This window comes from Pteropus alecto, unplaced genomic scaffold (genome assembly GCF_000325575.1).
Source record: "Pteropus alecto unplaced genomic scaffold, ASM32557v1 scaffold104, whole genome shotgun sequence".
NCBI lineage: Eukaryota > Metazoa > Chordata > Mammalia > Chiroptera > Pteropodidae > Pteropus > Pteropus alecto.
In genome coordinates this window covers 5,880,119-5,895,118 of record NW_006436664.1, presented here as the reverse complement: position 1 = coordinate 5,895,118, position 15,000 = coordinate 5,880,119, and the positions used below count along the sequence as shown (strand labels likewise).

Genomic DNA, 15,000 nt, shown 5'->3' with positions numbered 1-15,000 from the left:
CAAACTTGAACTCATACTTGATTTTATGATCTGGCTAAGCTCACACAGGTACTACTAAACTCCTTTGAGAAAAATTCAACTGTTTATAATACGTAAAGCAAGGATAACTTCAGGCTACTATATTACACCCTAGTTAAAAAAGAACTATGGACCCCAGCCACTCCCCATTTGTATTTGAACAGTCAAGGGATTGTCTATTTAAGACTATTTAAGACATGAATCCTCATTTTATTGTATGTTAGGACTTACCTGATATCTTCCTCTTCTTGAGAGTCATCTTCATCTTGTTCTAGCTCGTATTCTTCCTCCTCACTTTGACACTCTTCATCATCACCATCAACTTCATCATCCTCACCTTCCATACTGTCTTCCATCTCTTCATCACTTTCCAAGGATGGTCTCTGTCTAGAGGAGAGTCTTCTAGAACGTTGCTTTGGCCGACACTCTGGACAAAACCAGTCTCCTTCAGGCACAGTCTGACAAATCACATAAATGGTCATTAATCATCTGTCACTCAAAATCTCTAAGTCTCATTTCTAATCTTAGAAGTAGAAGGGAAAAAATACCTTCAGCTTCGGTCGAACACAGTAGGTATGATGACCTCGATCACAGCCATCACAAAGTACCATGTTTTCAGCATCGCCTTTCTTTCGGCAGATCTTACAACGAGCATTCAGTATAGATTTAGACCATATCACACTGCGATCCAAAGTGGAGAGATGAAGAAAAACTTGGGATAGACTAGCAGAAGAAAGAAGAGACTCTCTCCAACGGTCCAGGACTGTTTTATAAGAACGCCCACTGTCACTGGCATCTTAAATGAAAAGGGAAAGTGATTAGACATCTGAAACTATTTTCTTGGTGGTTTAAACAGGATAGATTTTACAATTATTCTTTGTAACACTTAAAAAAAAAGACCATGTTGATATTAAAAAACAAAAACCTCATATTAAAGAAAATATTTGCTGAGCCATATCTTGTTATGACATAAAGGATTACTTAAGGAGTACTTAAATCTGTAAATCGAATGCTTGGAGATTTCAATAGTTAAAAGAGAATAATAACTTAGGCAATGTGTTCTCAATCTAATCTTTGTATCAAATCTTGGTCTAATTCAGAAAACTGGTTAAATATGGTTATAGGTTGGGTACTATTCATTTGAATCAAGGATATTACTTCCTCATTTTCAGATAAAAGATGCTCTCAGTTAAATAGCAATCATATATGAGGTTTCTTCTGGGGCTAATGAAAATATTCTGAAATTAATAGTGGCTGTACAACTATGAATATACTAAAACCACTGAACTGTGTATTTTAAATGGGTGAATTTTACATATGTGAGTTGTATCTCAATATAGCTGTTATTAAAAAATCAGTTATGTATAAATATCAACTATATTGTCTTCTATCTCTAAGAAAATATTATTTTAAAAATTAGGTAAATAACAAATGTTAATACCTCTTCAAAAGAACTTTCAGCACCACTAGTTATACAAAAACATTTGAAATCTTGTGTCATTAATAGCATCATCCCTTTGTCTTCCAGGCTAAAAATTTATGGTCATTTGGGTAGATGCCATTAATCTAGCCAATCAGTCTATGTTTTGCACTGGCATGTGATTTCTATCTTCAATTAATCTTCACTCTTGCTACCACCTTAGTTTTCCTAAGACACTACACTTAATTATGAAGGACCTAAAATTCTGCAAGGTATGTAAGACTCTGTTTGGTCCTATCATGCCATATCTACTATTATTATCCTCGAATAAAACGTCTTGGGCAGTAGCATAATGGTTAAGAGAATGTGGGCTCCAGAGTCAGTCTGCACTGAGGTGAATACTAGCTCCCCTATGTGAGCCTGGGCGAGCTACTTAAATCCTCTACACCTCAGGTTCTTCAACAGTAATGTGGACAGTATCTACCAATGAAGGATGTTGGGAAGATTAAACAAGATAATAATAGATAACACATGTAAACTGTCATAGAGTTAATGCTATTATCATCATCATTCCTGCATTATATTGTTCCTCTTATATGCAGCACTTTAGAAGATATGAATGGTACAAGTCCTTACCTTTAAGAAAACAGACTAATTAGGGGAATCGCTTCGTAAATTATTTAAATGTTTAACTACTATGCTGTACACCTGAAACCAATATAAAATAATACTGAATGTCAACTGTAATTGGAAAATAAAAATTAAAAGAAGAAGATAATTTTAATACAGCTTGGAGGGTGAAAATATCCACAATGAGTTGAAATCATAACGCAACAGACCTATCAAACACTAGCGGGTCTCAAGTGCCCATGTGACTACTGGGCAGGGTGAAAAAGGAAGGACATGAAACCAATGGGATGAGTCCCCTCTAAAAAGCTAGGACCCCAAACGACTATACTTTCAAGATAGAAAGGGTGCCATGAAGAAAGGAGGAGGTAGCAAGAAATCTGCATATCTGGACCTTGGTGTTGGATAGAAAGGTAAAATAAAGATACCCTAAGAATATGTAACTATAAGCAAATCCTTGAACAGGTTTAAAAGCTGAAAAACTGCCAACTAAGATTTTAAAGTAGTCCAGGGTTGGTAGTGACCTCAGATGAATGGCAGAAAGAAGTACAAACTTTGCAAATCCTCTCTGAAGAAACATCATATATCAAGTTCTGAGGAATGAGAGTTAATAGTCAAAACCCACAAGGCACACGTGGAAACAAAACACTATAAGCAGGAGCCAGCAGAATATGACCTATAAAGACTTGAGATAATGGAATTAGAGTATAAAATAATTATGTTTAATATGTTTTAAGAAATAAATGTTTGAAAATATGAGTAAATAAGCTGTTTGAAAAAGCACCAGAATTCTGAAAATAATAGCAATTAATTACTTAGTGGGAGAGGGAAAAAAATGAATGGGTCAAATGGCTCCTTATACAAAGCTAACAAGAAATATTAGCAAAGTGAGAAATAAATGCAATAATACAATCCATTTGATTTATGTCCACCTTCTCCTTCTGTACTATTTATCTTGGTTTTTCATATAAAGCTTCATGAAAAGTTTTTATCTGAGCGGTGACCTCCAAGGAAGGAGACAGTAAGTATTGCTAGTTCAAAGATCTTGAAGAAATCTTTCTGGATAAATCAGAAGGCATTCTTCCTGGTAATGGCAAGAAATAAGGCTGCAGAGGCCAATGTGGAAGAGTGGAAGAAAATGACAATTTATGAAGAACCTTGGAACTTTGAAAGTCAATTTGAATGGTTTTTAACTCAAAGGTTGGTCAAACACTGCAGGTTTTGATCAAAGAGATGCTTTAAGAAAATTAAACCAGTGGTAGTTCAAGGTCTAATTTATCCCACCTACTCCTACCCAGTTTAAAACATTTTAAATGTAAAAATACAAACATAAATAGATGTCTGCTTTTTCTTTTCTCATATGGTACTTAAATAAGAATAAAAAAGAGTACATACAAATGACTCCTTGCTGCTGCTTCAGATTATATAACTTTCATGGGTAGAAATGTCTTGTTTCTCTTTTATCTTCCATTATGCTAGCAGAGATAAATTCTTCAAGAAATTACTAAATGAAAGGATTTTACTATTGGTAGTCATATGATCATACTGTTAACTGCCACTGTAAAGTAACCCCTGTGACCATGCCATAAAGGCTTCTCTAGGAGATAAAACAATAAAAACTCCTACCCTATAATTCTCTTTCTGCCAATAAAAGAAAAAAGTGCTGTGAATACTATATGCAAAACAAGTAAACTTGCATTCCATAGCTGTTCATTCTTTCCACTAATATTTAAATGTACTAAGATTCACCAATGTTAACTTTTTATATATTGAGGTACAAGAAGTGTGAAATGTAGAAAGGAAAATGTTAGGAAGGTGACACTGTTTTATAAGCTTGCCCTGAACACTATCAAAATATCAAATCTAAGGTTTTCCTTCAAAAGTTAAATATGCAAACCAGTATTCAGCAATATAAAGTCAAATCATAATTCTTTATAAAAACAAAGTTCTTTAAAAAGTTAAAAATTTACCATCTCTCACACTAGATTGATCTTCCTCTCTCTTTTTCTTGTCCTTTTTTTTTCTATCTCTCTTTTGATCTTTATTAATTTCTGTGTTACCTAATTTCAAATTGATAAAGTTAGTTTGAGGATTTTTTCATAGCTTAAGGGTTTAACCATAAGCATGACTTTATAAATGATGAAATTATCATCCTAAATAATTTTCACATATCTTACATAAAATAATTAACTGGAATATGATTATCTTCCCCAAGTTTAAAAAGAAAAAAGCCCAGTTTTATTAATGTGATTAATCGCTAGAATAAAAAGGACATACTAGGGAAGTTAGAACGTAAGTAAAATTATTTCTTACTTGCTTCATCAAGAAACTGAAATAATCTCTTAAGCTAAACTGGGAAATTCCTTATCAAAAATGGAAAATTTTTATATTCTACTCAAACATTCATAAAGTGGAAGCCCCCTTTCTCTCCCAAATTAAGGATAGTCTTGATTACATTGCTACAAATATTTAGACAATCTTAAAATCCCAGAGGCACCTCCATCTCCTGCTGTCTCATTCACAACAGACCCTTCAAAGATTTACACATAAAATTAAGACTTAGAGACATCAGTTATATTATTAACTTTTTAATGGGGCACCAATGGTAAATGGTAACATCTATATTATAAATGATCAACATTGACTTTGACCAACATATACTACCAAATTAAGTAAAGTAAGTTGACTTTTTCATATTTTACTTATTTTTTTAAGATTCCAAATTAAAATCATTTTTAAAAAATATCTTTCAGGATAAAAATGCATGTTCTAACACTGCTATATACAAACCAGCCTAAGAACACCACAGCTCTGAGCTCTCATATAACTTACTAGATATATGTTGCAATATCTCCCAGTGTTAACTTTTTTTCTTTGTCTAAATAGCTAATAAAATATACTGGTAAAAATATAGACACACTAAACAATTAATTTTTTTCCTTTAAAAAATTACATTTAATTTAATTGATGGCAAAAGTGGAAAAATCAGCAGAATTGTGTTTTAGCCCTTTACCCCTTTTGGAATCACAGGATTAATGAATAACAGTAATATCTAACATTTATAAGAGCTACATGATTTATAAATAACATTTAATTAAAATTTTAGTTGAAGTAATTACAGATTCAACATGTAATACAAAGAGATCCCTTGTACATGTAATTTGATTTAGACACCAAAAATATTGAGAAATATTAGACTAGGAAATAAGAGTGATAAAATAAATACAAAGTATGATACCTGTGTGAGCTGTGATCATATGTATTTTATTTCTCACAAATAATACTTTCAATGTGAATAGTGAGTTATTGAGCTCATGGTGGAATTATCAATTTATGAACAATATGAATAGGCCTATTAGAACAATGAGATACTGGCCAGAAGCTTTTCAACTTAAAAACAGACATTTTACAAATACATTCTCATTCCAGAATTGCTCTGATAGCACCATCTATTTATAAAAGTTTGTTCTTACTAATCAATAGGTAATATTTAAATGCTTTTTAAAGGATTTTAGTCTACTCAAGTTGCTTTCTCAATATAAGACCAAAAAGATATGGTTTCAAAAAATTATTTTTCTAGTATCTTATTATTGAGATATAAAATATCTCGATATGATGAATTATAAATTAATTTCAACATTTCAGAAAGACCACAGGGAAGTAAGAGGCAGTGATGACATGAAAATTGATTTGGAACTTGAAACATATTATTTTCCTAAAGACACAATGATCATGTTCCTTGATTAGTCCCTAAACGCAAATTAATTTTATAAATTGTTAAAACATGAGCCAGATAGTATTATTTCTATCATTGTAACCATAAATTTTAGAGCATTTTCTCATGTACCCTTTAACACTTGGTATTTCTGATTTAGAGACCCACTTTATTAAACCATCTAATGGTGGACATTTAAGTAGCTTCTTTGGGGTTCTGTTTTAAAATACGACAAAATAATTAAGTATAATCTTTGAATATTATGGTTAGGCACAGGTTTTGGTAATATTTCTTTTGATGAAGTTTTCGCAAAAGAAGAGATTGACAAATAGTTAAAAAGATATTTATTAAAATGAATGAATATCTAGAATAAATTTTAAAAAGTGTTTAAGTGTTATTTAAAAAATATATCTCACCTGAAAGAACTCATATATTAAAATGAAAATACAATTTCAAATTTTTCAAATCAGTCAACCAATTTCATTATGTCGGCCAATAAAGTTCTATTAATTAATGAGAAATTTCAAAATCATTTAAAATATAATATTTTGAATTAAAAACTGATACTTACCAAGTGGAGCTTTGAGAAAACGCCGCTCAATGCCCTGCTCTATTTGAAAAAGTGCCATTGCCAGATAATGAACCACATTGCTCACTGATTGTGGTGTACTTGCATTAGTTGAGACAGTACTTGGAGTTTCTGTTTTTATGCCCAAAAGTCTATAATTAAAACAATGAAGAGTTTATGGTACTTAAAAACACTATTAGGTGAAACCTGAGTCCACTCATTCATCCAAATGCTTACTTATATCTGTATAAGAAATAGTTTCTTCAATGGCAAGGGAATCTCATAAGTGTAAGAAAGGAAGATAAATATATGACTCAAGAGCTAAACTAAAGGTTATTTAAAGAGGTCAGAAGGGCAAATATTTGGAGGCGGGAAGGTGAATGACACAAGGTATAAGAAAAAGGTTTTAGAGACGTGACACTGTGATGGGCCTGGAAAGGAAAGTATCTCAGGCAGCTTAGCTCTATCTCTTGCTTCCACTTTTATTGTTAACACACTTACAGCTGCCTCCTAACTTGCTCCTTTGTCTCCAATCTTACTACCTTTGCAATAAATCTCCATGCTACAGCTAAAATGGTCTTTTAAAAGTTCAAACCCATTCACTCAAAGCCTTTGGTACAACATCTTCCCTCCCAGTATCATATCTTCTCAGGTTTGGAGTCACTTCCTCTAGCATTTCCTTTGCTGTCTTTCGTGTTCTACCAAGGCAACCAGTATGTATTACATTTGCATGAGTATTTACTTCTATCAGAACTCTCACCCAGTTCTATAATTGCTAGCCTAACATTTCTCCACCATTTCCATCTAGACAATGAACTCCTTAAGGGCAGATATTATTTAAAATAACTCCAAAAAAGCAAAAGTATTTCTCTATAAATATAGAGAAATAGGTTCTGATTATTAGTTCAAATAATATTTGTGTCTACTACAATTTACTAAATTTTCCTACAGAAAAGTAAAATGGGTAGCATCAAGTTACTTTCTAAAATTAATAAAACCTTAAGTTCAAAGACTTTTTTAAAACTTGAGAAATTATTATTATCCCAACAAGCTGTCTTTTGGATTCATTAGTACAAAGTGGAGTAACAGAGAGACTGAGGTTTAGCAAAATCATCATTTCAGTGTAAAGTCCTCACGAAAAGATTTTAAAACAATTTTTTGAAGAAAAAGAAACATTTACATCAGAAAAAAACTATTAGAGTGACAAGGTAAAGTGATGGTTGCTTTAAGAAATCCTTTTCATACCTGTCTTTTACTATGACCTTTGCTTGCTCATCAATTTCCACCTCTTCTTCTACATTTTCATTCACAGTTTTAATTATCCCATTTTCCTTGTTTTCCTCACTTAATAGCTCATACCGTCCATTTTCTAATGCTGATCGCCACATGTGTCGATCTGTAACCTGCAACAAAACCCAAATTTACTAACCCTGAAAAATGGCATATGTTGTTCCTAAAAAGTATGAGGCTCAATGTACATATGAAAAATCATGAATATTCTAGAACAGATTATGAATCAAAAACAGATCTAAAAATAAGATTACTAAGTGGTCAAAATGGAATTCATATCATTCATAGATGGAAGCTTTAGTTAGTACCTTATTCTCTATATAGGGAAATCATAAATAATTCTAAGATTGGTCACCTGATAATAGCAAAAAAGTGACAGATGATAGCAAAGGAATGAATAGAACACATATATCAAACATGAATTACTTACAGATTTTAAAAAGGTAACAAAGAAACCAATAAACAAACCAGACTCAGCAGAGCAGGCAGGAGCTAGTCAAGGAAGAAGAGAATATCCTTACACATTTCAATATCTTGGATGAAAATACCATAAAACAGATATTTTAAAAATACTAATAATTAGTATGTTTTTCTTTTTATTATTATTATTTATTTATGCCTACAGCACCTGGTCTTCCTAGGTGGTCTCCCATCCAGGTACTAACCAGACCTGACCCTGCTTAGTTTCCGAGATCAGACAGGATCGGGCTTGTTCAGGGTAGCATGGCCATAGACTTAATAATTAATATTAAAAGGTAAATTATATTTGTTAAATTCTGTTTAAGAAAGCAGACAGTCATGTAGTATATTTAAGAAAGATTTATATTCATATAAAATATCTTGATAGAGGGGAATAAACTTAGTTTTTATAAAAAATATATCACTCCCTGGTATTTATTCAAAACATACATGCCTTGCCTATATCAAATAAATTAACAATTATAACCAAAATTCTGATAATTAGGTAAACTAAAAATGGGAACAAGTACAAACCTTTATTGCTCCTAATGTTCCTTGGTAGATTCTATCTTCGATATCCAAAAGGAAATCTCTCAGCCTCAATTCAAGCTGCCTTTCTGCAGACATCTGAGATGGATCATAGGCATTGGAAGATCTCCCCCGACTATATGTAGGTTTGCTATCAGTTTGAGGTTTGTCTGAAATAGTTATCCAATACCTTTATTGTGATTTCCTTATTAAAAAATATAATTACCCCAAGTGACTGTTATGATCATGAGATAACAGACATAAAAACACTTAGTAAATCCTCAAGGGCAATTGAAAAAAGGGGAGGGAGAGAAAAAAATGTTTGCACATCATATATCTGATAAGGGACTTGTATCTAGAATATATAAAGAACTCTTACGATTCAATGAAAGGATAAATAATACAATTTAAAAAATGGGCAAATAATCTGAATAGGTTTTTCTTTAAGGAAGACATACAAATGGCCAATAAGACTATGAAAAAATGTTCAACATTATTAGTCATTCAGGAAATGATTGTCAAAACCACAATGATGTACCACTTCACATCTCTATAATAGCTAGAATCAAAAAGTCGGATTATAACAAGTGTTGGCAAGGATGTGGAGAAATCTTAATCCTCACACACTGTTGGAAGAAATATAAAATGGTGTACAGCCACTCTGAGAAACAGTCTGGTAGTTCCTCAAATGATTAAACAGAATTACCATATGACCCAATAATTTCACTCTTATGTATATACTCAAGAAAAGTGATCATATGTCCACACAAAAACATGCATGCAAATGTTTATAGTAGCATTATTTTTAAGAGCCAAAAGGTGGAAACGACAGAAATGTCCATCAACTAACATATGGATAAATAAAATGGTCTACAATGGAACATTATTTGGCCATAAAAAGGAATGAAGTACTGATATATGCTACAACTTATATGAATCTTGAAAACATTATGTTCAGTGACAGAAGTCAGTCACAAAAGACCATATATTATATAATACCATTCATATAAAATGTTCAGACATAGAGACACAAAATAGATTTGTGGTTGCTTAGGTCTATGGGGGTGATAACTAAAGGGTATGGTGTTTCTTTATGAGGTGACTAAAATATTCTAAAATGGACTGTAGGATGGTTGCACATACCTATGAACATACTAAAACCACTGGATTGTACACTTTTAATGGGTGAGTTGCATGGTGCACGAATTAAATCTCAACAAAGCTGTTAGAAAAAGAATTGTGAGCCAAAGTTTTTAATCTTGAAGAGAACTAAAGTAGTCATGGTAAATTTAAGAGTTCTCTATCTAAAGAGTCTCATTTAGTAATATAAAAACTTATACCTAATACACTTTACTGCTTTCTCTTATCTGTCATCAATGGATCAGCCATCAAATAGGAAATGCTGCTACCTGATCTGTCCTTGCAGCCAATCTCAAAAGAGGTGATCACTAAATGGAACCTGTCCCTGGAGCCTCAGCCAAAATACTTAGTGAGTGACCTCGCTCACTACTGGATCTCTAAAACTGATGTAACCTTTGTGCCTTGGGTATTCAGAGTCTACTGATAAAGGAATGAGATCAGAAAGATATGTCTGTCATAATCCAAATGGAACCCAGTGGAATCTGGACCACCTTGTTTCTCTCACTGGCAAATTTTCTCTAATTTTCAAACTGAGAGAGAGCATGGTAAAAATGAAAAATAAGTGTTTTAAATATAGCTCTAATAGTTTTTGAAAATTGTTTAATCCTGAACCAGAGTTTATGGGGAGAGAAAAATAAAGGCAATAGTTTTCACTGAAAATTTACCTGAAAAATGAAATTTCTCTTCAGAAAAATGGGCTAGCTGTGCACATATTCTGCTTTTCTCTTGCAACAAAGTTTCTTTTAAGGCACTTTCTCTATGTCCTCTAGAATTAAGAGCTTCGATAAGCTGGTCTAGTTGTTCACAAGAACTGTAAAAGCACCACCGATTTGGCTTATGCACTGGTTTTGGCAGCTGCACAGAATCATCACATGGACCTTGGTCAATGTTGGAGGTAGATTCAGACATCAAAGACTCTCCAGTTTTAGTGGATACCTGAGGACTTTGAAATTGTATATTATTCTGGAATGATGAAGGTCTAGGCAACAGCATGTCTTCAGTGAGACCAGAATAATCCTCTTCAATAAACAATCCAGGAATAGAAGGGAAAATCCAATATCGCCTGTACATGCGGTCACGGCCCAAGGGAAAGATATTGGTACATGCTATGGCACTTTGGATTTTTTCTAAGAGCTCTTTCTCTTTTCGTTGATGTTCTTGTTTTAAAGCTTCTTCCTCATCAGCAGTGAGAGGCTCTCTTGTTACACAGTTGATCTCTTCTTGCCTTGTAAATTCTTTAAATCCATTTTGACTCCTTTTCCCTAAAATTGAAAAATTTGATCATTATCATCATATTTTAAATTTTCATTGGAAAATATTAGGCTACCCCACGTTATGATGTGTTATGGGCTAAATGCATGCCCCAAATTCACGGTTTGAAATCCTAAAACCCAATGTGACTGTATTTGGAGGTAGGTCCTATAAGGAGGTAATTAAGGTTAAATGAGGTCATAAGGTAGGGCCCCAGTTCAATAGAACTGGTGTCCTTACAAGAAGAGGAAGAGATCAGAGAGCTCTCTCTCTCTCCACTTGTGGGTATAGGAGGAAAAGCTGTTCAAGGACACAGGGAGAAAGTGCTATCCTACAAGCTGAGGAGGACTCACCAGAAATCAACCCTTCTGGCACCTTGATCTTGGACTTCCAGCCTCCAAAATTGTGAGAAAATAAATTTCAGTCGTTTAAGGCACCCAGTCTGTGGTATTTTGTTATGGCATCACGAACAGACTAATACACTATGTTATACTTAATTAATATACTTAAAATATAAAGGGACACACAAAAATCTGTGATCTCCATACTGAAGAGTATGGCAGAGTCTAGCATTATATGTAACCTAAGAGTTGTGCCTCTTGTTTCCTTTTTCCATCTACTTAGAAAGGAAACATGATGATAATTCATTTTGTAACATGAGGGTGGCAGCAAAACCCTAAGGATGGCAGTACCAGCAAGACAGAGCCTGGATTTCTGGTGACCTGCCTGGCCTTTCATGGTATGTTAAAGAATTAAACCACTCTCTTATTTCAGTCACTGTCAAATTGCTTACATGGTTAAAGAATGTTTTTCTACTTTTTTGCTTGAGTTTGTATAAGACTGAAATAAACTGCTTCTTTAAAGCTGGCAGAATTCACTTATAAAGTTATTTAGGATTGATATGTTCTTTGTATGAAGATTTTTAATACTAATTCAAGATCTTTAATGATTTAGAACCATTCACATTTTAAATTTTTTCATAAATTCATTTTTATAATTACATTTTCTAGGATTTTGCTCATTTTGCCTCTATTTTCAAATTGATTGCCATAAAATTGTATACACTGTCCCTCTATCCTTAAATTTCTACTCTATCTGTAGTTATGTTACCTTCCTTTTCAGTCCTAATTTTGTTTATTGTGACATATCCCCCAAATCAATTTCAACAAAAGTTTATCTAGTTTGTCTTTTTCAACAAAAAAACCCAAAATTTTGGATTTGTTGTTCTTCTCTATTGTAGTTTTATCTTCTATTAATTTCTACTCATATCTATTGTTTCCTTGTATTTGGAGGTGATTATTCTATTTTCTATCTCTAACTTCTTGAATAAATGCCTAGCTCAAATTGCCTTTTTTCATTCTTAATATATGATAAAGCTATAAATTTTCCTCTAAGTAGAAAAATCTGTATCCAACAAGTGCTAATATGCAGTTTGATTCGTTTTAAATATTTCCTAGTTTCCATTATGGTTTCTCCTTCGAACCATTGCTTGGAAGTATGTTTTAAAACTCTGATCATCTGAGGTTTCTTTGTTTTGGATTTCTAAATCAATTGCATTGTAATTGATTTAGAAATCAAGCCTCCATGATACAGATTTTCTGTCTACTTACTTATAATAACCATTTAATGTAGGAAAATAATGTAGGAAAAAATACCATCCGAATTATAGCAACAGAATAAACTTAAGAATATCCTTCAATAGTAATCAAATGAGGATGGTTAAAGATCCTCAGAAGGAATTTGTATCAACGCCTTTCAAAAAATGTACTCCCTTTGATCTAGAAATTTATGAAATTAATATGACACCATTACAAGCATTTACTGATCTTTATGTCTCCAGTATCTAAGAGCCATTCGGTAAATATGGAATGAGTATGTTATAGAATAAAAATTTCTATTTGGCCTAATATAATGTAGTAAAAAATATAATGTACAAAAACTCAACAAAGCTTGCTAACCAAAAGTAGAAGTTATAAGAAACTGACCTATTAAAGAGATAGAAATATTGTCTTTCTCTCTAAAGTATAAATGACATGTAAATAAAGACTAATCATAAATATATCACTGTAACTTCATAATACCATTTCATAGGAAAATGGTCACCATTTAAATAACTTACCACAGGTATAAGTTGGGCATTTAAAATACAAACACATCTTAGAATCACAAATGAAAGTAATCTAATACATATTTCAGAATAACTGAATTAATAAAGTATCTTATCAATTAAAAATAAGCAAGCACTCCTTAAGAAATTTCTGTATTACCCCTTCTGCCTCTTTTATGTGATCCTGGGTCATCTTCATCTTCAGTGAGCATATCTTGATCTAGTTCCTTTTGTTCTATTTCTTTGCTCTCAGTGCTAGTATCAAAATCTTCCCTTTCTTCCTCCCTTTAAAAAAAGATTATATTCATTAATGAATATAAGACTCCAATCATGAAATACTTATTGCTTGCCTGCCTATGAAGTGCCAGTCATTATGCTCAGGAAGTATTGAACAAGAATGACACAGAGTTTATAGTCTTGCAGAGAACACAGATAATTACATAAACCATTATAAAATTAAAATATGTAATAAGTACTAAAAAAAGAGAAGTTCAAAGTGCTGTGGAAGTATTTCAAGGAGATCCAGATCCGGTCTCAGGGATCAAGAAAGGGATGTTTGAAGAAGTGACGGTTTAAATTGCGAGACTAGAGACTGGGAAAGGGTAAGGCGACAGAAGAAAGCTTCATTTCCAACAGAGGTGATAATATGTGCAAAAGCAGTGAGCTGAAGGGAAAAGGAAGGAGCTTCTAATTTTGAGAAAAATTTAGAAGAAAAAGAAGTAATCCAAGACATGGACGAGAAAAAGGCAGTGTTAGGTGATACGGGGACTTATAGGGCATTACTCAAAAAGCAATGGTAAAAAAGTAGAAGTTTAGAAAAGGGAAATGATATGATTAGAAAGCACTCTGGCTGCTATGTAAAAAATGATCTGGGAGAGAAAGTAGATGAGGGGAGACCAATAAAGAAGCCACTATAATGGTCTAGGTAGCTGGGTGGGAGGTGATAGTGGCTCAGAGTAGAAAGGAGATAAACAGACAAATAGTGGAAGAGAGAAGTAGGCAAATTTCAGATATAGTAGGCAGAATGAACACAATATCGATGTTTTATCTAATCCATTTTATTGTCCAAATTAAAACTAAAATTGTATAAACCTTGAAATAAATTCTATGTTCTATACAGAAAGTGAGGTTTGCAAACTCATGTATTCAGGAGCCAGAGAGATAAAGTAAATGAGTGAGACTAGATGAATACAAAAAAATATGAAGTAGTGGGATCTATAGCATGCTTGCTTTATTAAAAAACTGAGATATCAGGAGGAAAAAAATTTCTAACTATGTGAGAGGATGAATATTAACTAAATTTATTGTGGTAATCATGTTGCAATATATGCATATCATTTTGTTGTACACTTTAATAAAATGTATGTCAATTACATCTCAATGACTGGAAAAATTTTACAAAATGTAAAAAAATTGAGATATAATTCACATACCATAAAAGTCACCATTTTATATTACTTTTTAATTTTAATTTAATTTAATTTTTTTAAGTTTATTGGGATAACATTGGTTAATACAATCATAGAATTTTCAGGTGTACATTATAATTTGACATCTATATATTCTATTGTGTGATTACCACCCAGAGTCGTTTCCTTCAGCTACCATATATTTGATCCCTTTTACCTACTTCACCCTTCCCCAACTCCCCCTATATTTCACCCCATTTAACCATTTACATACCCCCTCCTCCCCCAACCCCTACCCTCTGGTAACCACTAGTCTCTAGTCCATGTTCATGAGTCTCTGTTTGTTTGTCCTGTTCATTTGTTGCTTTTAGGTTTATATCCCATGTATAAGTGATATCATGTGATTCCCAACTTTTTCTGTCTGGCTTATTTTGCTTAGCATGATTATCTTGAGATTCATCCATGTCG

General features: G+C 32.7%; 1 protein-coding gene and 1 pseudogene across 4 annotated transcripts in view; both read right to left on the bottom strand.

The window, feature by feature from the left end:
• The window catches only part of BAZ1A (bromodomain adjacent to zinc finger domain 1A), an 82,271-nt gene that overhangs the window by 6,985 nt on the left and 60,286 nt on the right, over window positions 1-15,000 (bottom strand). For 2 of the 4 annotated variants that reach the window (XM_025047919.1, XM_025047918.1), the window contains exons 17-24: window positions 13,284-13,408; window positions 10,431-11,027; window positions 8,632-8,795; window positions 7,594-7,751; window positions 6,352-6,500; window positions 4,036-4,125; window positions 567-814; window positions 250-476 (exon numbers count right to left, since the gene is read on the bottom strand). In XM_025047919.1, the coding sequence (XP_024903687.1) occupies window positions 250-476; window positions 567-814; window positions 4,036-4,125; window positions 6,352-6,500; window positions 7,594-7,751; window positions 8,632-8,795; window positions 10,431-11,027; window positions 13,284-13,408 (1,758 nt within the window). The remainder of the gene's footprint in view (window positions 1-249; window positions 477-566; window positions 815-4,035; window positions 4,126-6,351; window positions 6,501-7,593; window positions 7,752-8,631; window positions 8,796-10,430; window positions 11,028-13,283; window positions 13,409-15,000) is intronic. The other 2 variants (XM_006913481.3, XM_015590604.2) reach the window with 1 other exon arrangement.
• On the bottom strand, window positions 8,255-8,373 carry LOC112481148 (annotated as a pseudogene).